Here is a 21,083-nt window from a genome sequence, read left to right on the forward strand (position 1 = left end):
AGCTTGAGAACCACGGCTCTAGAATCGACCTCCAGTTGCGCTGTGGCAACAGGCAGAGTCTGAGAACAACACCAGTGTGACGTCCTCGCCTCTCTCCATCCTGGGGGTCCTGCTGCTCTTCTGGTCTCAGCTCTGAACTCCAGCCCACAGGGAGCATTTCCCCCGAGGGGCAGTGGGCTTTGAGTGTCTTCTCAGCTCACCAAATGTCCGTTGTTGCTGATGTTTGCAAGTGAGGGACTCCGAGCCACACTTGTCCAAGATTCCAAGGCCCCCAGAAGGGGACAGGGGTGACCCTCAATGTCCCAGGCTCCCCCCCTTCCCTGCCCCTTCCTGTCTGCACGCAGCTCTGCTGTTCCTGCTGGCTCCCGCCCCGGGGCAAGTGGGTCAGGGAGGTGCAGGGGGGGCCCGGGGCCCAGAGCAGGAGGACAGGATCGGGTTGGGGTGGCAGCCAGCACCCCCCACCCCCGCCAGGGTGCCCCGGAGCAGAGCAGTGTCCTTGGGGCTCCCTGGAGAGGCTGGCCCTGCCCTGCTGAGTTTAGGGGGTTTGGCCCCCGAGGCCGATCCCTGGGGATGTGGAAGCATAAACAGTTGTCTTAGGTTAATGAGGTCTCGTTTCTGTCTCAGATGCACTTGGAAGCCACGGCTTGTGGACACAGGCCTGTCCCTGCGTGAAAGGCTGTGAGGGGCCAGGCTGGGTCTGTGTGATAGAGCCAGGGTGTGCTTCGGGCGGAAGGGGCCAGGGTGTGTTTACCAAGCTGGGAGGAGATGGGCCCGTCCCTGGGTTCAGGGCAAGAGGCCCGCTGCTCGAGCTGTGCGGGACAGGCCCCGAGGACCCGGCTGTGGGGAGACACACCCTAAGCTGCCCTGAAGGAGCCCCGAGAAGCACGATCTGCCTGCTTCGTGCAGCCAGCACTTCTGGTGCCTCCAGCTCTGAAAGACACCTTCTCGCTTCCTGAGAGGGGTTCCTGGGCCATTGCCCAGAAGTCTTGAAAACCAAGGTGATTTTCCCCCTGGGGGACGCTGGGGAAATCCCAGTCCAGGCCCCCATCTTCCCTGGCCGGCCACCCAGCCACGCCGCTGCCCGCCCCCTGCATCCCTGAGCAGAGTCTCCCGAGCCCCTGAGGCGGCCAGTGCCGCTCGGTCACCCCTGTCCAGGGCCTGTCCCTCTGCTGGACAGAGTAGGTGAGTCGAGAAGAAGCTGGGGTCCGTGCCTGTGTGTGCATGTGTGCTGCGGGGAGACAGTGTTTGAGTACATTGGGTGTGGGGTGTGTTTACTGGGGCCTCAGTTTTCTCGTCTGTGAAATGGGGAGATCACTAAGTAGCGCCTCGCTCACATGTCAGTGTGAAGACGGGCTGCCCTGCCAGGGCTGTGGGAGCGTCACCACACATGCCCTGGTCAGAGCAGCCAGCAGGTGCTCACCGGCCCTCATGGTGCCCCCGTGGGGTGTCTGAGATCAGGGTGGGGGAGAGCAGTCTGTCCTCGGAGGGCACTGCCTGGCTGGGAGTGCCCTGTCTACACCTGTGGAGCAGTTCTGCATGCTCCCAGCTCCTCCGTCTCATGGATGGAGGGACCCAGGGGACGAACGCCATCGCCAGGGGCAGCTGCTCTTCATGGTGTCACGATCCAGCTTCTACACCATGCTCCTCCTGTGCCGAGCCGATGCCAGCACCTTGCTCAGTGCCCTGAGGGACCCCCACAACCCCGAGACGGGGCCTCGGCCTCCTGTTTCCCCGTCTCTCAGATGCAGAGACCGAGGCCGAGAGGTTAACACGCTTGCTCAAGGGCCCGTAGCCCTTAGTGGCAGGGCTGGGGCTCGAACACAGGTTTGACTCCAGCACCTGGGAGCGGGCTCCCACTGCACACATGTGTGCACACAGATGCACACTTGCACTCGCACCGGCAGCTCCCGCCTCACACCTGCGGGCTTTGCAGCGTCCCCGTCGCCTGTCTGCCCTCACGCCTCATGTGCCAGGGGCCCCGGCGTCCTGTCTCCAGAGGCGTTTCATGAGAGCTTTGCATTTTTCTCTGAGCCTCAGCCGTCACTGAGAGGATTGCGTGAATTAACCTCTGCCATGGCAATCCCCTGCTTCTGATGGGAGAGCTGATTTTCTGGGACACGGCAGACCCCCTGGGCCTGGCCCCGGAAGGTCACGCTCACACACCTGCCCAGACACACGGTGTCCCCCAGGTCCCCGGACTGGAGCCTCCCAGCTGTCACCCACCCGCGCCTCGCTCCTGGCCCCCGGACCCTGCGCTCTTGGGTGATTCGCGCTGGGCTCGATGTGTCCGGAGGGAAGGCGGCGACCCGTGCTCCCCTCCTGCCGTTTCCACGCGGCCTGCCCCCTGCCCCACTGCTGCTGCCCTCTTTAGCGTGGTGAGAACACCCTTACGGCCACAGCAAGGCCAGTGACCGCCCTGCTCCTGGTCTCACCCCCTAATGCCCTTCCAGGCTCTGTCTCCCTTTGCACAGCCTCTTGGCAGCTGTGGCCAGATCCTTAGACGTGTCAGCGTGTCCGTCACATCTGTGAGGAGGTCATGCACAGCTGACCACAGGGTCTGCTCTTGGGCATTTGGGCTGTGCCCATCCTCCTCAGTTACAGACAGTGAAGTCATGACTATCCACTGTAGCCAGGCTTTCGCTTCTTTAGAACTCCTCTTTCAGTGCAGATTTCCAGAACAGTGGGTGCCAGGCAGAGAGCACGGATGTATTTTCTTTGGTGACTCTTTCCACGTGTTGCTAATTCGCCCTCAAGAGAAACATTTCTAGCCCCAGGCTGCCCAGGTTCCAACCCTGGCTCCTCCCCCACCCCATGGGTCGTGGGACCCCTGGAGTGGCTACTTTCCTCCGTGGACCTCTTTTTTTCCTCCTGAGTAAAGTGGGGGCCACGTTAAGACCAAGCCTCTTGGGTTGCTGTGAGAGTCACATGGGTTAATAGCAGTAAAGAACTTAGAAATGGCACATGCCATGTGGATAAGCACTGGATCAGTGTTAATTATTCTCTTTTAATGATCAAGGTCTCTTTCCCTTTGTGTAGACAGTTTCCAGAAGACAGGGCTCTCAAAGAAAGAAGGCGCGTGCAAACCGCACGTGTGTCACCCACCCCCAGAGAGCTGCTGGCAGGCGTCCCTAATCAGTCACTGCCCCCGGGGCAGACCCCTTCTCCACGCAGCCCGTGAGGGTCACCTTGAGTTGACAGAGGGAGCGACAGCTCCCCCCGACCCCTGCCCCCGTGACCTCCCGTACGGAATCCACGTCCAGTCCCGTCGGCTGCGGCCCGTGTCTCTCTGAGGCTTGTTCACGGGAGCCTTTGCCGAGCTGCCTGGAGAGGTCGTGAGTGTCGGCTGTCCTGCCCCTGAGCGGGAAGGTGAAGCTGGGGCGGGGAGCAGGCCGAGAACGGCCTCTTCGGTCCTTTCACAGGCCCAGCCACAGGTCGGCTTCCTCCAGGTCCAAGAGGCAGGAATTCCATCCAGATTAATTTCTGGCACTTGGTCAAAGAGGGCTTTGTGACTTCCTAAGAGGGATCAGAGGGATTCCACAGAGAACCGTGAAAGGGGGGCTCCCCCGCCATGAGGCAGGGGGCCCGTCACCGTCCAAGACTCTGGGGTGTGCCCGGCGGGAGGTGCCCTCCGTGGCAGAGCTGATCCCGGGGAGCAGAGGCCCTTCCCGAGGTGAGTCCAGCCAGGCTGCCTCTTCACCTGCGCTCATCACAGCCCGCGGGAGGCCACGGTCTCCAGCGACTCGCAGCCGCAGCTCCTGGCCCCTGGTGGGTCATCAGGGGCCCTGAAACTAATAACACGGGAAGCCTCAGGGATTGAGGCTAACAAGTGGCAGAGGGCAGGGCGCCCTGGGGAGGAGCGCTCCCGCTCCCGTGGGCTTTCCTGCGGTAACCGGAGAGGACGGTCACTAGGTGCCTCCCAGTGTCCAGGGCTGCGCTGGGGGCTCCGGTGGACGCTTTCTACCAATCTTCTCAAAGGCAGGTTCATTTGGAAGGGGGAGCGGAGAGGGCCAAGGAGCTCATCCACAGCCAGAACCAGGTGGAGCTGAGAGTTGAACACTGGGTGGTTGGTGGATCTCCAACTCTCTTCTTTTGGCAGAAAGGGGCACTGCCTTGAGCATGGAGTGGGTGGGTGGCCTAGTCCCCTGTCTGAGCCCACAGAGGCAGGGAAGCCCCAGTGAGCATCAGGCCCTTCCTCAACCAGAGTTCTCTTTGGAATCGACATAGGGAAGTTTGCTCTGTGTTTGAAGTAGATTTTTCATTGAAGCGATAGCATACATGCAGAAAAGTACACAGATCGAAAGGTACTACTGGCTAAAAATGCCACAGATGCTTATAGAATTGATCTTGTAACCGCCCAGATCGATAGAGAGAACGTGACCGCCTCCCTGGAACCCCCCTCCTCACAGAGCTCCCCTGGCCCCTCTGCACCCCACCCCCCACCAAGGGACCCACTCTCCTCCCTTCCTGCCGCGTGGATGTGAGAACTTCAGGTAAATGGAGTCACACGGCCTAAACTCCTGCGTGCCTGGCTCCTTCGGCTCAAAGTTACGTTTGTGAGATTTATGTGTGCAGCATATAATATCCTGTGTAGTAGTGATTTATGCATTTGCTTCACTCAATAGTGTTCTGTTAAATGAATAGACTATTAATTTGTTCCTTCTGTTACGGACAGAGATTTCCAGGTTGGGGCTATTACGAACAGAACCGTTATAAACACATCTCTTAGTGAACATATGTTTACATCCTTTTGAGCTCAGGCCATTGGGCAGGCAGAGAGTCCCTTTTGGTGGACGCTTCCCGAACAGTTATCCAAAGTGATCCAAACCAGTTTACACACCTGACAACGGGATACAGGAGTACTGAGGTAGGACATTTAAAATTGAATTTATTAAGGTTTCCTCTGAATAGTAAAAAGGACAGAGAAAACTGGAAAAAAATGTGCTACTGTCCATAGACCTCTGTAAACACTTTTAAGTTAAAAAAAAAAATGGAGCTGTAATTTAGACATAACAAAATGCACAAATCTGTTGGGTCGTGTGGGTTTTGACTGCTGTACTCACTTGAGTCGCCAGCGCCCGGGTTCCCATCAGCCCGGACAGTTCCCTCCTGCCAGCTTCCCTTTCATCCCCTCCCTCCCTCCCCAAATATCTGCTGCTAGCACCTAAGACCAGTGACAGCTATTCATGTACTCGGTCCTTGGGAAAATTCTGAAAGGTGTGAAATGCACAGTCTCTGCTCCCTTGAGTTCGTTTTCCCAAAGGCCGCCCTGTTAGCTTCGTGGAGCCCTTCAGAAGGTTGTCATCAAAGTTCCTTTCAAAGCACCACACGGATTTCATTACCCACGCTGGGTGTTCCTTGCTCCCTCAGCATCTGTCACGTCTCGTGGTTGATCTCACACACCAGCTCGTTCAGCGCACTCAGGTCTACCTACCTCGTTGCTTTTTATGGTTTTGTAGTAGTTCGTTCAGACAGGGGTCAAGCCCGAAAGGACCGAAATCTCTGAGTGAAACAATGTTATTCAGACGGGAAGTTGAGTGTCTGAGAGAAAGGACAGGTAATGCGGGTGCCCACCACCCGTGGACCAGGGACAGTAAGGGGCGCCTAGAATAGTCTCACCTCTGTGGAGCCCTCTTAAGCATCACACTCGAAAGGTCAAGAGTACAGAGCCCCATGGGGCCCAAAAGAAACACCTGCTTGAGCCCCAGGGCAGGAAGCAGGGGGTTGGGGTTTGCACCACATCCCTGGGACCCCAAGCCTGTCCCCTCCCCACGCTGCCCAGCTCTGGGCTTGGGGACATCAGACACCCCACAACGCCCGCATGACAGCCCTCCCCCAGCCTCAGAAGGAGCTAGTGACAGCCGGCTCGCCACACAGCCAGGAAAGAAGCGCGTTTGTGGCTTGCTTTTCCCTCCCAGACGAGGAGGGGGCCCGGGGGCTCAGCATATCATCCCACGCACGCTTTGACGGGGCTGATGACTCACCCCACCACACAAGGAAGCCTTCCACGTAAACGCTTTGCGGGTGAACTTGTTTTCTGCCGTTTAAGGCAGAATTTTTTTTCTCTCCCTTTCTCTTTCTTCAAATAAGTCTGTAAAACGTAAATGGGAGGCTGTCTCTTGACCAGGAAGACCTTCTGTTCTATAGGAGTCTGTCTGGGGGGTGGACAGCAAGCCCCCCAAGTTGGGGAGGCTGGCAGCTCTCGGCAGGGTGTGGGGGACTGCCATTCTGGGTTTGCCGCCGAGGCTCCTGCCTGCTTGTTGGCTCAGAGACGAAGCCAAACAGAGCTTCCAAAAAGAGCAGCGCCTGTCCCCACAGAGGGACTAGGTCCTTACCTCACCCGGGGGTCAGAAAATACCCCGGGGGCAGCCCGCTCTCTAGATGGAAAGGGGTTTGGGAGGGAGGCTGACTGATCCTGAGGCAAGGGCAGAAGCGCCACAGCCCCGGTGGCCGTTGTCCACACCTGCTCCCCTGTGGGCCCTGGTGCCCTTTTAGACCCCAAGGGTGGTTTGGCAGAAAACTCTGAAATGGACAGAGAGCCCCTGTCCAGGGTCCTAAAGCCACCTAGATGGAGCCTGCCGACCTTGGCGGCTGGAGGCCATGGTGGCTCGTGTCCGGGTGGGGGCTGGAGAGGCGGCAGGGACCAGGCCGTTGCGCGGATAGGATCCTTCGGCAGAAGGGGCCGACCTCTGGGCTGGAACAGATGGCCAAGAGCCCATGGACCCTGAAAAGCATAGCCAGGAGGTCAGGGACCAACTCGACATTGAGTGAAGGTGGTGAGCTGCTGCAGACCCTTGGCGATTGTTGGCTCTCAGAGCTTCTGTCAGCGTCTGCGATGAACTTTCCATCCAGAACAGTTTTTATTTCCTTCCAGGCCTCTCCGCCACAGTAGACCCACCGTGGCTCACTGGTTCTCAAAATGGGGCCCCCAGACCAGCAGCCTCTATGCGGTCTGGAAGCTTCCTAGCAATGCACACCTGTCTCATGAACTGGAAGGTGGGGGAGGAGAGTGTAGCACAGCGTGTTTCCCAGGTGACTCCGGTACACACCCCCGTCGGAGAGCCCCTGCAGTACCTTGAAGAAAGAGGGAAAGCGCAGCAGACATGCACTGCATGCCCGCTGTTTCCCAGCCACTTCATCTACTGCCCTGTTGAGACAGTACAGTGTCACTGGGAGGTGGGAGTCAGTTCAGTTCAATGGCTCAGTCATGTCCGACTCTTTGTGACCCCATGGCTCCAGCACACCGGGCTTCCCTGTCCATCACCAACTCTTGGAGCTTGCTCAAACTCATGTCCGTTGAGTCGGTGATGCCATCCAACCATCTCATCCTCTGTCGTCCCCTTCTCTTCCCACCTTCAATCTTTCCCAGCATCAGGGTCTTTTCCAATGAGTCGGTTCTTCCCATCAGGTAGCCAAAGTATTGGAGCTTCAGCTTCAGCATCAGTCCTTCCAATGAATACTCAGGACTGATCTCCTTTAGGATGGACTGGTTGGATCTCCTTGCAGTCCAAGGGACTCTCAAGAGTCTTCTCCAACACCACAGTTCAAAAGCATTAATTCTTCAGCATTCAACCTTCTTTATAGTCCAACTCTCTCATCTGTACATGACTACTGGAAAAATCATAGCTTTGACTAGACGGACCTTTGTTGGCAAAGTAATGTCTCTGCTTTTTAATATGCTGTCTAGGTTGGTCATAGCTTTTCTTCCAAGGAACAAGCGTCTTTTGATTTCACGTCCCCATTTTGCAGACCAGAAAACTGACTCAGAGTAAAGAACTTTCCTCCACACCTGAGGCAGAACTCAGCCCCCGGCCTGAGGCTCCTCTTTGCCCCTCTCGGCTTGAGACCATTGAGATCAGGCGTGGCGGCTTTGGGTTGCTTCTGCCAGCATCTCCTCCGCCATGTGGGCCACTCGGATTTCACGGCCGTGAACGCCCTCCAGGTCCCACCCCTGGATCTGCCTTGACCCTGCCCTGGGCCGGCCTGAGTGACTGGTGACTCCTGCTCCCCACAAGACCCCCTTCTCAGGAACTCAGGAGGAAACCCTCCCCCTTTGATTCAAGCGCACCTTCATTGCCTGCGTGGACATGAACACTGACGATCCACTGCAGGTGAATTGATTGGGGAGCTGGGTCCTTTTCCAGGGCGCTCATAAATTAATGCCGTTTGCAGCAGGAGCTGTGGCTCCAGCCCAAGAAGAGGCAGCCTGGTGAGGCCTCGAGGCTCCCCACAGGAGGCCTGAGTGGATCGGATGCCTTTGAAGTCCTGCGAGCCCCAGATAAAGTTCTGAGTCAAATAAACAGCGGAGGCCCCTGTCGAGATGCTACCGCCTGAAACCGAGCCCGGGAACTCCTTATTTGGGATAGTGAGTTCCCTTTCTCGGGCCCAAGGCAAACAGCCCCGTGCTGTCCTCTGCCTTTCAAGGGAGTGAAACTTACTCTGGATGTCTTTCCCACCCGACAGAAGAGGAGCAGCCTCGGTACCGTATTTGCATTTTTTAATTTATGTGTTGAGTCTACCGGGGGTGATTCCTCAAAGACAGCCTTTCCTGTTAGTGATGAACACACCCTGGGTTGAGTTTCTAGTTATGGGGAAGCAGGACATGATTCTGGGTATGCAAGAGCCTGGAGGCAGGGTGGGCTTTGATCCTGGGGACTGTGGAAGACCCTGTTGGACCGAGGGGGCTCTCGTGGGGCAGGCAGTGGTCCCTGGAGAAGAGCTCTGTAACAGAGAGTTCCTGGAAAGGCTGTCTGGTCAGGGGACCGCCCTGCTGGGTCCCTGATGCGTGGCGGTCACAGCGCCCGATGACCACTGCCCAAAGAGGCCACACACAGGAGTTGCCCAGAGCTCTGGCCGAGGTTAGGAGAGAAGACTTCCGTTTGCTTGATTTTCATTTTCTAAATGTACATGCTGCCTTTGCCCGGTGACATTTGAGGTGGCTTAGGACAACACTCAGCATGGGAAAATCTATTCTAATCGATGTGGGGCCACTTCCACCCACAGGGTGTGGATGCAGAGACCCATGTACAGCGCGATGCCCTTTGTGTAAACCGAACAATGAAGGCTGGGAGCAAAAGCCAGCTCTCTGTATATTTGCGTTTGATTGCGTGTGGCCAGGGAGGACGATCGGAGCTGATACTCCCGGGGGTTGACAGGCTGGCCCATTGCCTGTTTGTTTCTTTTTAAATAAGAGATTCAGGGGGCACCCAGCTGCCCCACCCTCACCCGCAGTCATGCTACAACAGCAGAGCATGGCCCGAAAAGCCTGTGATATTTATCACCTGGCCCCTTCCCAGAAAACGTTTGCCAACCATATGTCATGGTTTTGGCATGCTGGGGTAGGGTGCGGTGAGGGGCAGAGGTGAGGTTAAAAACAAGCCAGCCTGTATGATGTGGGCTGCATTCATGTACCCTTTTAAGGGGGGGAGGGTGTGCACTCAGAAGGAGAACCCGTGGAACGACGGACACCAGCCCACGACCGTGCCGGCGGTGAGCACTCCGTGAGCCCTCCTGCTCTGTAGCACTCCCCTCCCAAACACCGCTCTGTCGGATTCTGGGTTTCCGGTGAACGTCTTATCATTTAAAAAAACGAGGTGATCGAGTGGAACAGTGAAAAATCAAGGAGAACAGGATCTCAGATACTTTCCAGCTCCTTCTAAAAATGTGGGGTTCTGCCCAATTTTAAGGATTCCGTGGACAGGGGTACACCACCACCTCCATGATCCCAGTTTCTGAAATATTTGGGGGTGTTTCTCTTCACTGCTTTGAAGTTAAATGTACAGCACAGCTCTGGCTTCCTGCAGCAGTTTGAAGCGTGTCATGAAGCCGAAGCTCTTCCTCGGTGCCCCCCCCACCCCACCGTGCTCTTCCCCTCTCCACCTGTGTGTGTGCTCGTGTGTGCTCCTACACGCCACGTGGCTCGTGGGGCTGGAGTCCATGGCAGGGCTGCTGGCCGCTCTCCGTTCCTTTTACCTGCTGGCTGGTGTGATCTCGCACGTGGCCATGGTTGGTTCAGGCATTTCCCTGTCAACGGGCGTTTAGGGGTTTCTCGTCACCTTTATTCTCTCTGCAGACTTAACTGTCTTGATTCAGTGCACCACTGGCCCGATGGCTAGCATTTATTAAACATCTAGAAGGTTCAGCAGGAAATATCACATTTAATCTCATCGGAGCTGCCAGAGGCAGGCTCGACTCTTAGCCCCATTTTGCAGATGAGGAAACTGAGTTTCAGAGAGGTGATATGGTTTGCCTGAGGCTGCACAGCTCACAAGCCGCAGGGCAGAAGTCTGAATGCAGAGACGCCCCACTCTGCACACACCCGAGGGCCGAAGCAGGGGTGGGATCTAGCCTGCCGTGTGACTCCTCTGTGCCCAGGACCCCGAGTCAGCCCTGTGCCGACGTCCTCCCAGGAATTCCCTCTGCAGCTTCCCTGGGTGTCCAGCCTGCTCCTTGGGACAGCAGTGACAGTGCGGGTGCCCAAGTGCACAGGCGTCCCCGCCCGGCCTCCCTCGAGGCAGCATCGGACCAGAGCTTCTGTGCCCAGGTCATCAGCTGGGGGTGGGCGTCAAGGAGAGAGCAAGAGAGAGCCAGGGGGTCAGGCCTTTCCCAAGAAGAGAAAGTGAAAAGTGAAAGTGATAGTCGCTCAGTCGTGTCCGACTCTTTGCGACCCCATGGACTGTAGTCCGTCAGACTCCTTTGTCCATGAAATTCTCCAGGCAAGATGCTGGAGTGGGTTGCCATTTCCTCCTCCAGGAGATCTTCCCGACCCAGGGGTCGAACCCGGGTCTCCTGCATTGCAGGCAGATTGGTTACCATCGCAGCCCCCAGGGAAGCCCAAGAAGAGACAACCCAGCAGATTCCAAGCCGAGGGTAAGCTGGGAGAGGCTGCTGAGAGCAGGGGCCGCGGTACCACCTCCGCACGAGAAACGGATGGGAAGGGCCAGCTCAGATGGCAGAAGCAGGACAGCAGGGAGGCCAGGAGCCAGGCTCCTCGGGGTCCGCCTTGCTCTCATGCTGTGTGAGTTTCCCGTGACAAAGGACCACGAACTGGGAGGCATCAGACATCACACGTGTGCCTCTCGGACGTCAAGGTGTGGGCAGGTTCCTTCCTGGCCTCTTGCAGCTTCTGGGGGCTGCCGTGCTGCGGGGTGTCCCTCTGCTGGTGGGAGCCTCGCTCCCGCCCTGCCCCCGTCCTCACCTGACCTTCTCCCTGTGTGTGTCTTCCCCTGACCTTTTTATGAGGGCCCGCCCTGCTCCAGCATGACCTCATCTTCCCTTGATGGCGTCTGAAAAGACCTATTTCCAAAGAAGGTCACAGCCGCAGACACCAGGGGCTAGGACTCGGACATACCACGTGGGGGATATAACCCATGGCACCAGCTGCGTGACCTCAGGCGAGGCATTAACCCCTCCTTGCCGCCTTCCATGTGTCACAGGGACCTAGCAAGCATGCCTGCCCCCTGGGGAGGAGCGGATGAGGCCCAGGGGTCGGGTTCACGCAGCTCTTTACATGCAAGCTGCTTCAAAGTGCAGACTCCCAGGCCCCGTGGGCTCTGCTGAGTTAGAACCTGTCTTTTAACAAGCCCCCCTGCAGGTGGTTCCTGCATTTGCAGTGGGCAGGGAGGGTTAAGGGTCTGGTGTGGTAGCTGGTAATGGCCAACATGTACCACTACGAACAAAGCTTGTGGCAGTGATGGGATGTCAGCTAAGCTATTTCAGATCCTGAAAGATGATGCTGTTAAAGTGCTGCACTCAATATGCCAGCAAATTGAGAAAACTAAGCCATTGGTAGCTCTCTTTCTGATTCTTAATCTCCTCCCTTTGACAAATACTGAGAGCACCTTCCATGTGCCCTCAGCAGTTCCAGGCACCACACAGAACAGTGAGGAGACAGACAAGGCTTGACCCTTTCCCCAAGGAGCCAGAGCTGAAAGAGGAGAACAGCCACCTAGCATTTTCTCAGTGCAGTCAGTCGGATCCATGGGTTGACTGGATTTTGCCAAGGATGCAGCAGTCCCCAAGAGCTAAGTAGGATGTGGTACCCAGCTGCCAGCCTGGCACCACGACCAGTTCACTGCCTCACCAGCCAGATGCTTGGTTTCCCAGGCAACCAGCCGATGCTCCGGAGACGACAAGCGGGACACTGTGCCCGCGTGTCTGCTGTTTCCTTGGAAGCAGTAATGACTGCAGGGAGACCGCCTCCAGTGGGCACTCGGAGGGCAGAGTGCCAGGATCTCTCCCCTCTCTCTCACACAGATTGCCTGACTCCCCAGGCTTCCCGGGCAGATGTCAGCTAGGTGCCCAGCTGCAGCCAGTCTCCAACCGGCCCTGGGCTCAGCTCCTCAACGTGAAGGGCTTCTTGTTCGTTTCAGCAGGAGGCCGCAGCATCCATCGAGGCAGAGAAAGCACTCAGGTGTGCCCCTCAGATTGGCATGGCATTCGGGGACTAGGGATCCAAAGCTAGACCTGAGTCCCAGCTCCAGCTCTGGCTTTTACCAGTTTCTTGACTTGATTTCTCTCAGCCTCAGTCTTCTTAACTGTAAAAGGGAGCTGATCATGCCATTCACATGGACATGATCGTCGGTGAGCGGATGTAGCATGAATGCCAGTGAGCGGTTGCGGGACATTGTAAAGATGCTTCGCAGAAGAGGGGCTGATCTATGGGGAGCCCTCCAAAAGCGTTGCTGGCTAGTGCTCTTGTATCACTTGTCACAGCCCATTATCCTGCACACTGCGCCCGGGACAGGGGTGGCCAGCACCGCTGGAAACGGCCTCTGGTAGGGCGAGAAGGCCATGCCTTCCTCTCAGCCCGGAGGGGAGCACCAGGGCTAGGCTCAAGTCTGACTTTGTGTCTTATCCTCTACTCCCTGCCCCTCCCGACTGGAGCCAAAGGCCCCGCCCACTCAGGGGGGTGTCCCGACACCCGTCCTCACAAACCCACGTCCTGGAGGGTGTGCCTTGGTTCACCCGTCTGTTGTTGGCCAGTCCAGCAGTAACAGTTCAGTAACCCTATTGGCTAAGCTGGAGTCTCTGTGGAGTCCGCGGGGGGTGGTTGAGAGGGTATGCCGGTCTCAGGGTGACGATCTAGACTTGGGCCCAGATGGACGGTAGGGAGGTGACACACGTGGGCCAGTCACAGACCTGGGTTGCTTCTGAAGGCAAAGGGATGGTGCTTCATGCAGAAAAGATTTAACAGAGGCCGTTCTGGAGGGCGAAAGAGAGGGTCAGAAACGCCCCCCACCCCGATGTCAGGGACCACGACCACCCCCAGCCAAGAAGCACACTGGCTCCGCAGGGATGCTGGGCCCCCTGGCACAGCCAGCTGGCACACTCACTGCGAGTTTGGGAGAAATGAGGCCGTCAGAGGCCTGTCTAGGAATCGGGGAGGCCAAGGAAGTCAGCCATGTGGTCCTTCTCCCCGGGAGTGCAGAAGACTTGCGGGGAGAGGCCCCTGTAGGCTTTGGAGGGGAGGCCAGTGGAGCCCAGGCAGGCCGGCAGGGTGCTGCTCACACACCGGCCCTGAGGGATGGCAGGGGCAGCAAGCCCGTGGCTGGTCCTCCAGGGCAGGGGTGGCCGAGGGGACACTTAAGACTTCAGGACAGCCTGCTCCGTAGAACTTTGTGCTGCGCGGAACGCGTCCTCTGTTTGCACCGCCCAGTGTGGCCCCCGCCAGCCCCGTGCGGCCGTGGAGACACTGAATGCCCAGCTGTGTTTCCTTTTAATTTGTTTCAGCCGAAGTAGCCACTCACTTTCGAAAGCTGGTGGCTTTAGAGCTGGGCAGCACAGCTTCGGGACGTCCCCTGGCACGAAAAAAGTTATAGAAGCCAGCCCCGCTCCAGCCTGGCTCCTCCCTCTAGCCCCCGAGCGCCCCAGGCTGCCTCCCCTTTAATGACGGGCGGGGGAGCATGCGTGCTCGCGTGAGCCCAGCCTCGGAGGCTGCGGCAAGCGCCGGAGCGGCCGCCCCGTCACCGGGAGGCGTGCTCCCAGCCCCTTCTGAGTCACGCCGGGGGCGCCTCCCCGGTGACAGCTCGTCTCCCGCGAAGGCGCCGGCAGGCTCCGCTCTCCCAGGCCGGAGGAGCCGGGCGTCGCGTTTGCTGGAGAGATGGCGGAGGTTGCCCAGGTAACGCCCCCTCCCTGATAAGCAGAGGGCGAGGACTGCAGTGGAGCTGCGGGCTCCGTGGTCTGGGGAGCTGCCGGAGCCTTCCTCAGCCCTGCCTGCTCTGGGTCACTCACGCTCGGGACTCGGGCGATGAGAATTAGAGCTTCTGTTCAGCCAGGAGCAGGGCTCTGACGGGCTGGGCACGGCCAGTTTCTGGCAGTTGTCGCTGTCAGCGCGCGCTGCAGACGAGGCAGCCGGGTGTCAGTAACGGCGGTAAGCTCCGGGAGCACCGTGGTCTGCCTGCCTTGCTCCCCACGGGCAGCCTTAGCACTTAACTCCGGGCCTGGCAGGCCGCACTGGATGGTGCCCAGCGGTATTGCTAGCTGGTTGGAAAGATGGATAACGCTTGGCTGGAGAGGATGGGGGTGTGGATGAATGGAGGAGTGAATAGGTGAACGGGTGGATGAAGCGGAGCTCAGATCTGAAGTCTGCTGATTGCAAAGCCTGCACTCCTGGTCGCGAAGCCATACTGTCTCTGACTTTGATACCCTCCACCTGCATGGGTGGGGATTTTTTTTTTTTTTCTTATATACCTTAATTGAGGTATAATGTACATAGCATAAGATTCAAAAATTTACCTATTGTGAGTGAGTGATTCAGTAATAGTAGTAAACTTATAGCTGTGCAGCCATCACAACGCAGGTTTAGAATATTTCCATCATCTGCAAGACGTCCTCATATCTGTTCGCAGTTCCAATCCCTGTTGCCACCTCCCAACCCCAGGCACTTTCTGTCTCTATAAATTTGCCTCTTTCTAGACATTTCATGTAGAAGGAGTCTTCCAGTATGTCTGTTGTGTCTGTCTTCTTTCACTTAGCATATTGGTGAGGTTCTTCTGTGTTGTAGCACATATGAGACGTTCCATCCTTTTTACTGCCAACTAGTATACCATTGTCCAGGGAGACCACTTCTTGCATCTTCATTCATCAGCTAGTGGACATCTGGGTTGAACAGTGCTGCTCTGCATGTTCATGTGTGCGTCTTTATGTAAAGTCTGTTTCTGTTTCTCTTGAGTAGATTTCTAGGAACAGACTTGCTAGGTCATATGATAAATTTATGTTTGACGACTTGAGAAACTGTCTAGCTGTTTTCCAATGGTGCTGTACTCATGCAGTGCACAAGGGTCCCGTTGAATCCACACCCTCGCGACACGTGGTGGGGCCTCTTGGTTCCCTCCAGCCTGATGGGTGTGGAGCGGTGTCTCTCTACGGTCGGAACCTGCGTCTCCCCAGTGGCCTCTCAGCCTGAGCTGCGTATGCTCTGACTTCTCGGCTGGGTGGGCTTTGGACCCTTTCCAGCCTCCGGGTTAGCAAACTTTTTCTTGAAAGGGCCAGGTGGCAAATGTTTGGGGCTCTGCAGGCTGCATATGAGCCTGTGGCATATTCTTTTCTTTTCTTTTTCTCCCTAACCCTTAAAAAAAAAAATGAGACAGTTCTTGGCTTCCTTGCACAAAAACAAGCAGGGAGGCAGCTCCAAGGCTCCTGTCAAAGGAATCCCTCGGCCCATGCCCTCGGGACACGTCAGGAGGCTGCCCACCCCTCTGGTAAAGCAAGCTCAGTAGAGGAGTCCCCACGCAGCAGAGCCGAGGGCCTGGCTGCGGGGAGCCTGGGAGTCTGGGTTCCAGAGACGGCCCCAGCCCAGTCCCGCCATGATTCATCACCACATGAGCTCATCAGACTGGCTCCTGGGATGAAACGTGCCATTTTGTCACCCAAGGCGGAGCGACCAGGCCCCTGATCCTGCCTCTGCCCTGCGGCTGTGCCCTGCCAGGGCTCAGAGCCCCTTCCAGGAACCGGCTGCCTGTCCACACCCTGTAACCATGGCTGTCACAGCCGCCCTGCCCACGGCTGCTCCCATGGCCCCCAGAGCCCAGGAATGTGTCCCAGGCCCCGAACCACTCCTGATGGCCTTCCTGACTGTGTCTCTAGTGAACCATCTGCGCTGGCCCTAACCGGTGTGATAAGACACTTCTCTGGTCCCTCAGAGCTGGTTCGTACTTGGAATCTGCCCCCTCTCTGGCCGTGTGGCCTGGTTTGAGTCATGTCACCTCCTGGCTGCAGTAGACACGTGTGACAAGGGGCTACCAGAGCCCAAGGTGGAAGCGGCAGGCCCCCACTTCTCGGCCTCTCCCTCCCTGAAGGCTGCTCCCTGTAAGCCCGGGCGACCCAGGGGCTTGTCTACAGGAGCACCCTGGCCTGGGCACAGGGCAGCCAGGAGCCCAGGAAGCTGGTGAGTGGCAGCCACTGGTGGGTCCCTCGGGTGGGTTGGCTCCAGGGTGTGATCTGCCCTGGCTGTCTCGTCCCTGCGGGGGCAGCGGTGCTGGCTGCCTGGTCCTAACGCTTCACGACACCCTGGTGACTTGCTGCCCGCTCCTCCCAGCCCCGCTCCCTACCTGCTCTCCTGCATTCTCCATCACCTGCCAGTAAATAAAGCATCTGCCCCCGGGTCCTTGTCTGTGGCCCTGCTCCCGGGGCTCCTGGCAGGTTCCTGGCTCCTGGGGCGAGCGGGAGGATGGCACAAGCTGACTCCTGGGAGAGCCCTGTCAGCCCCTGGGAACTTCCAGCGGGGACGCCTCTCAGGCAGGGGCCCGTGGGAAAGCTGTCGTCCCCCCCGGTCCGTTGAGGGGGGCTGTGTCTGTGAGCCCGAGGCTGGGCGTGCCTGGGAGGGGGCTCGTGGGAAGCTGTGCAGGGGCTGGGGGCACCCAGAGGGCCCTCTCCCTGGGTCTTGTGTCCCGGAGTCTCGGCGACATCCAGGTGTGGGTACCCGGGGACAGAGGGACCACGCTCACGTCCACCAACTCCCATGGGCCAAGTCTAAAGGAGAGCTGGCTGAAACAGCATTCATCGAAGATTAATGATGGCTATTTCTAGGTGGTGGGATCTCTGAGGCCCTTTTTTCATTGATCCTTTCCTCTGTGTTTTTCAGCACCGTTTACATTTCTCACAGTGAACCAATGTCCGTTTTCACAAAAAGAATGAAGTCATTATTCTCTCCAAAATAAATAACCTGTAGCTGATTAGAAGAGAGGGCGCTTAAAGCCCAGACCGTAGGCCCATCTAGAATATACCAGGGGAAGACCTGCCTGTGAGTCCTTGTGGTTTTCTTTGGGGCTTAATATACAGCAAGTTTCTGCAACCATCTCATGGTCATTTAAAAAAGTAAGCGATTCTCTGGTCACAGAGCTGACCCGCAACGTCCAGCACTCAAAGGAGCGTTCATCTTCAGGGCTGGGTCAGGTTCTTGCCTTGCAAAGTGTCTCTGCTGCCTGAGATTTCGGGCTCTGTGTGTCTGCTCGGACCTGGCCACGCTCCTGGCTGACAGTCGCTGGGACTGAGGCTGGTTACCGTCCCAGGGAAGCCTTGGGAAGCTGGGTGCACCTCGTCATGAGAGAACAGGGTTTGGCGAATACTGCCAGTCACCGTTATCCCCATCAACGGTGTATGTACTGTTCAATAACCCCCCCCCACCACCACCACCACACACACAGAGAAGTTGCCATGGTTTCTTCCAGCCCTGGTAGGATCTAAGATGATTGACAAGTAAACGTCTCCACTCTGTTCAGTACCCCACTTGAGGAAAACTGTGCTGTCTTCACGGCAGCAGCTGGGGGTGTAGAGTTGAGGGAGGTGGGGGAGGTGGAGGGTGTGTGGAGAGAGAGGGAGGGAAGGAGACGGATTTACAGGAGAGGGCTTGGATGAAAACTGGGAAGTCCTCTCAGGAGTGAGTTCACCCAGTGGGGGATGGTGGTGCTGATGGGAGTGATTAGCAAGGAAGAGGCTCCAGAACACCATGGAGTGTGAGGGGGGAAAAAAAACGGGAGAAAGAACATTAGAATGCTGTAATGTCTGGATCACGGTGGCTTGTAGGTTTCATCCCTTTCTAGTTTCTCGGGAGACCAGCTGAGTGTCTGAGTTCCCTCTTTGTTCCTTGGTTGTGCTTCTTGGACTGTGCTTCTGAGCACAACTCCGTCCAGAGAGGAGACCACGCGGGTTCAGGGTTTGTAAGGCTTACACAATGGACGGGGCCACAGGCCGTTTTCATGCATAATTTATAGAAGCGGAAACCGAGGCTTAGGAGGTGGAATGCTTTATGGGAAGAACCGGGTCTGTCTGATTCCACAGTTCTGCCTGGGGGTTTCCACCACGATGCCTCCCTCAGCACCCTGAGCTACTTGGTCCGATGTGGACTTTGTCCCCCAGATGTTCCATTCTAGGCCTTGGGGTCCAAGACCCTTCATCCTTCTTAATTCAGAAACCCAGTGGTCGGGGGGACGCTGGAGGCCTGCGAGCTCGTCTCTGGGCCTCAGGGGCCAGCTTGAGACCCTTGCCGCCTCCTCCCCTCATTCAGACTTTGGCTTGGAGGCTGTGACGTGTCACCCAGCTGGCTGCTGGCTCCGTGACTTTAAAATTAGGTTTTCCCCAGGGAGCGGGGCACTTAATGAAGGAGTTTATCCAGTTAGAAAGAGAGGCTCCCAGGCAAGCCGGGCGGCAGCAAGGCAGGCAGCTGCTGGGACCGCGGCCTTCGGAGAGGGCTTCTGTTTCCATGATGTCAGAGGGCGGAACCAGCCCGGCCCCTGCTCCAGCAGCTCCCCAGCTCTGGGTGCAGAGGCGAGAAGGCCCTGTCTTACTCCCCACGTGCAGTCTGAGGACCACTCTGGGCTCAGTCCCTGCCTGGCTGGAGCTGAATTCCAGGCCCCGAGCCTGTCTGTCTGGTTTCCCAGCTGCTCACACTCTCCAGGCAGCCTCGAAGGACCAGGGTGAGCAGAAGCATTGCCTCCAACACAAAGAAAGTACCTTCCTGCTCTGATTGCATTAGAATACTGGGGGAACGAGTTTGGCACAAGATGCAATTTGAAGGATAACTATCTTCATCCTTTTCAAAAGGTCACTGGAAGCAGGGTAGAAATGACTCTCCTAGTGGTCAGGAGGCCTGGCTGTCTGCAGCCGCAGCCTTCGACTTGGGGCAAGACTCTGTTCCTCCGGGATGGGATTCTGATGGGGAGGGAGGGAGGCGTCCACCCTGAAGCAGTGGAGTCACCGATCGTGTTGTATATTTCGATCACCCACGTGGGTCTCTTTCTGTCTCCCAACCAGAAAAAGATTTACAAATACAAGAAAGTCCTGAGTAACCCGAGCCGTTGGGAGGTCGTCCTGAAGGAGATCCGGACGCTGGTGGACATGGCTCTGACATCCCCTCTGCAGGACGATTCCATCAACCAGGCCCCACTGGAAATCGTCTCAAAACTGCTCTCAGAGGTAAGGCCGCCCCTTGGCCTGATCTGGCTCTGTGCTACCCGTCCCCACCCCAGCCCCCTCCAACACTTTGAAGTTTTATTCCTTTACGGGGTCCTCTGAGCACCACCCTGTGCCAAGCAGCAGATGGAATTCAAGTTTGTGCTGTTTTCCCATCATGGGAGGAGCTGAGTCGTCCCCCAGTGGCACAAGGGAGCTGAGAAGGAGGTCAGGTCGAGGGGAGAGCGGTTGTCATCCCACGGTGCTCCAGGACCTGCTTTGGGACAGGACCTGGCAGGTGCTGGCCTGGACCCGAGCTGGGCTGGCGGCGGTGGTGATGGCAGCTGCTGTCAGAATCCTCTAGTTCATCCCAGGTGGGAGCGCATCTGTGAAGCCCGCAGACTGCCCTTCCTCTACCCCCGGTGCTGGCTGCCTCTGTATCACCTCACCCCGAGCACTGGGGTTCCGGGCAAACGTGGCTTCCCGCTCTCCTCGGCACCCACAGCCCACAGCCACACTCTGTTTAGCTCGCACAGGGTTTTAAAAATCAAGAGGCTTCACCACAAAGTAGGACTTTGCAGGTTCTCTTTAGAAACAATCAGAACGCCTAGCAGCAGTTGACAGCTGGCTGCTCAGCGCCACCCAGCTGAGCCTCCGGCTTCACCAGGCAGCCCCAGGCTGTGAGCATGTGCCGTGTGCCAGGCGCGGCCCCTGGCTCCTGGATAAAGGTGGTCTCCTCCCTCTTGGGGCAGGAAAGACAGCGGGACGTGAGGCTTGATCTTAGTTAGCTGGGCTGCTCGATGGAGGGCGAGGGGCGCCTGGGAGCGTCTCACTATTTCCTCTGTCCCGGTGCTATTCTGAGCGCTTCACAGAGGTCAATACTGCCCTCATTCATTTGCTCCCTGGCCCCCAAGGGACCCTGGGGTTGATGACTCCTGGGCTCAGCTATGCATGGCCACCAGAGTGGTCTCTCTCTCCCTCTTCCCTAGGAGTGGCCCCGGTTCCCTGGGTGGCTCCTCCACCCCCTCTCGGACCCTGCACAAGGTCCCTGCTGCCTAGAACCTCCGCCCTGTCACAGACGCAGGCTGGTTGCTGCCCATTGGTTCAGAAAACTGGCCCAGGCCTTCCACGTCTGCTGAAGAGAGAGGGTCCCGCACCCTGGGGGGAGGTGGGGGCAGGCAGTGAAAGGTGCATGGCAGAGATGGCTGTGGGCATAGGATGTGACCGTTCTCAGGTGGGAGACCAGCCTCGTCCCACGGGAGCATCAAGACTCCGGCTCTGAAACGGATCACAGTCATGGTCTGGGATTTGAGGCCAGCCGCCGTCGGCCCAGCCTCGAGTCCAGCTCCCAGCCTGAGCGGGTGGGGCTGGTCAGCAGGCCTGGGCTGGTTTCTCATGGGAGACAGCAGAGCAGCTCATCCTCAGGATGCACCTCTCATGTGCCAGGCGGGAGCCAGGCACACAACATTCCCCGAGAGAAGGGCCTCACTGCCTCCATTTCACAGATGGGGAAACCGAGGCCCAGCGACACCGTGTGACCTGCTGAGTAAGCCGTGGGGCTGGAAATTCCACCCCGAAGGGCAGCCTGGCCCCCACCGCACAGTCACTCTGACCACTTTGTTGGCCCCACCAGTCTCAGCCACCATCTCTAAGTTTACGTCAGGCTCGTGGTCAGCACAGTGGGGACAGCGGCAGGT

The 21,083-nt window shown here is 57.6% G+C and overlaps 1 protein-coding gene across 2 annotated transcripts in view; it reads left to right on the forward strand.

Annotated features, from left to right (window-relative positions):
- CMIP (c-Maf inducing protein) overlaps positions 1-21,083 on the forward strand; it is a 203,720-nt gene that overhangs the window by 139,475 nt on the left and 43,162 nt on the right. The window contains exons 1-2 of one of the 2 annotated variants that reach the window (XM_065925091.1): positions 13,991-14,116; positions 19,249-19,410. In XM_065925091.1, the coding sequence (XP_065781163.1) occupies positions 14,099-14,116; positions 19,249-19,410 (180 nt within the window). In that variant the 5' untranslated portion in view covers positions 13,991-14,098. Of the gene's footprint in view, positions 1-13,990; positions 14,117-19,248; positions 19,411-21,083 lie in introns of those variants that run through there. The other variant, XM_065925089.1, reaches the window with a different exon arrangement.

This window comes from Muntiacus reevesi, chromosome 2 (genome assembly GCF_963930625.1).
Source record: "Muntiacus reevesi chromosome 2, mMunRee1.1, whole genome shotgun sequence".
Taxonomy (NCBI): domain Eukaryota; kingdom Metazoa; phylum Chordata; class Mammalia; order Artiodactyla; family Cervidae; genus Muntiacus; species Muntiacus reevesi.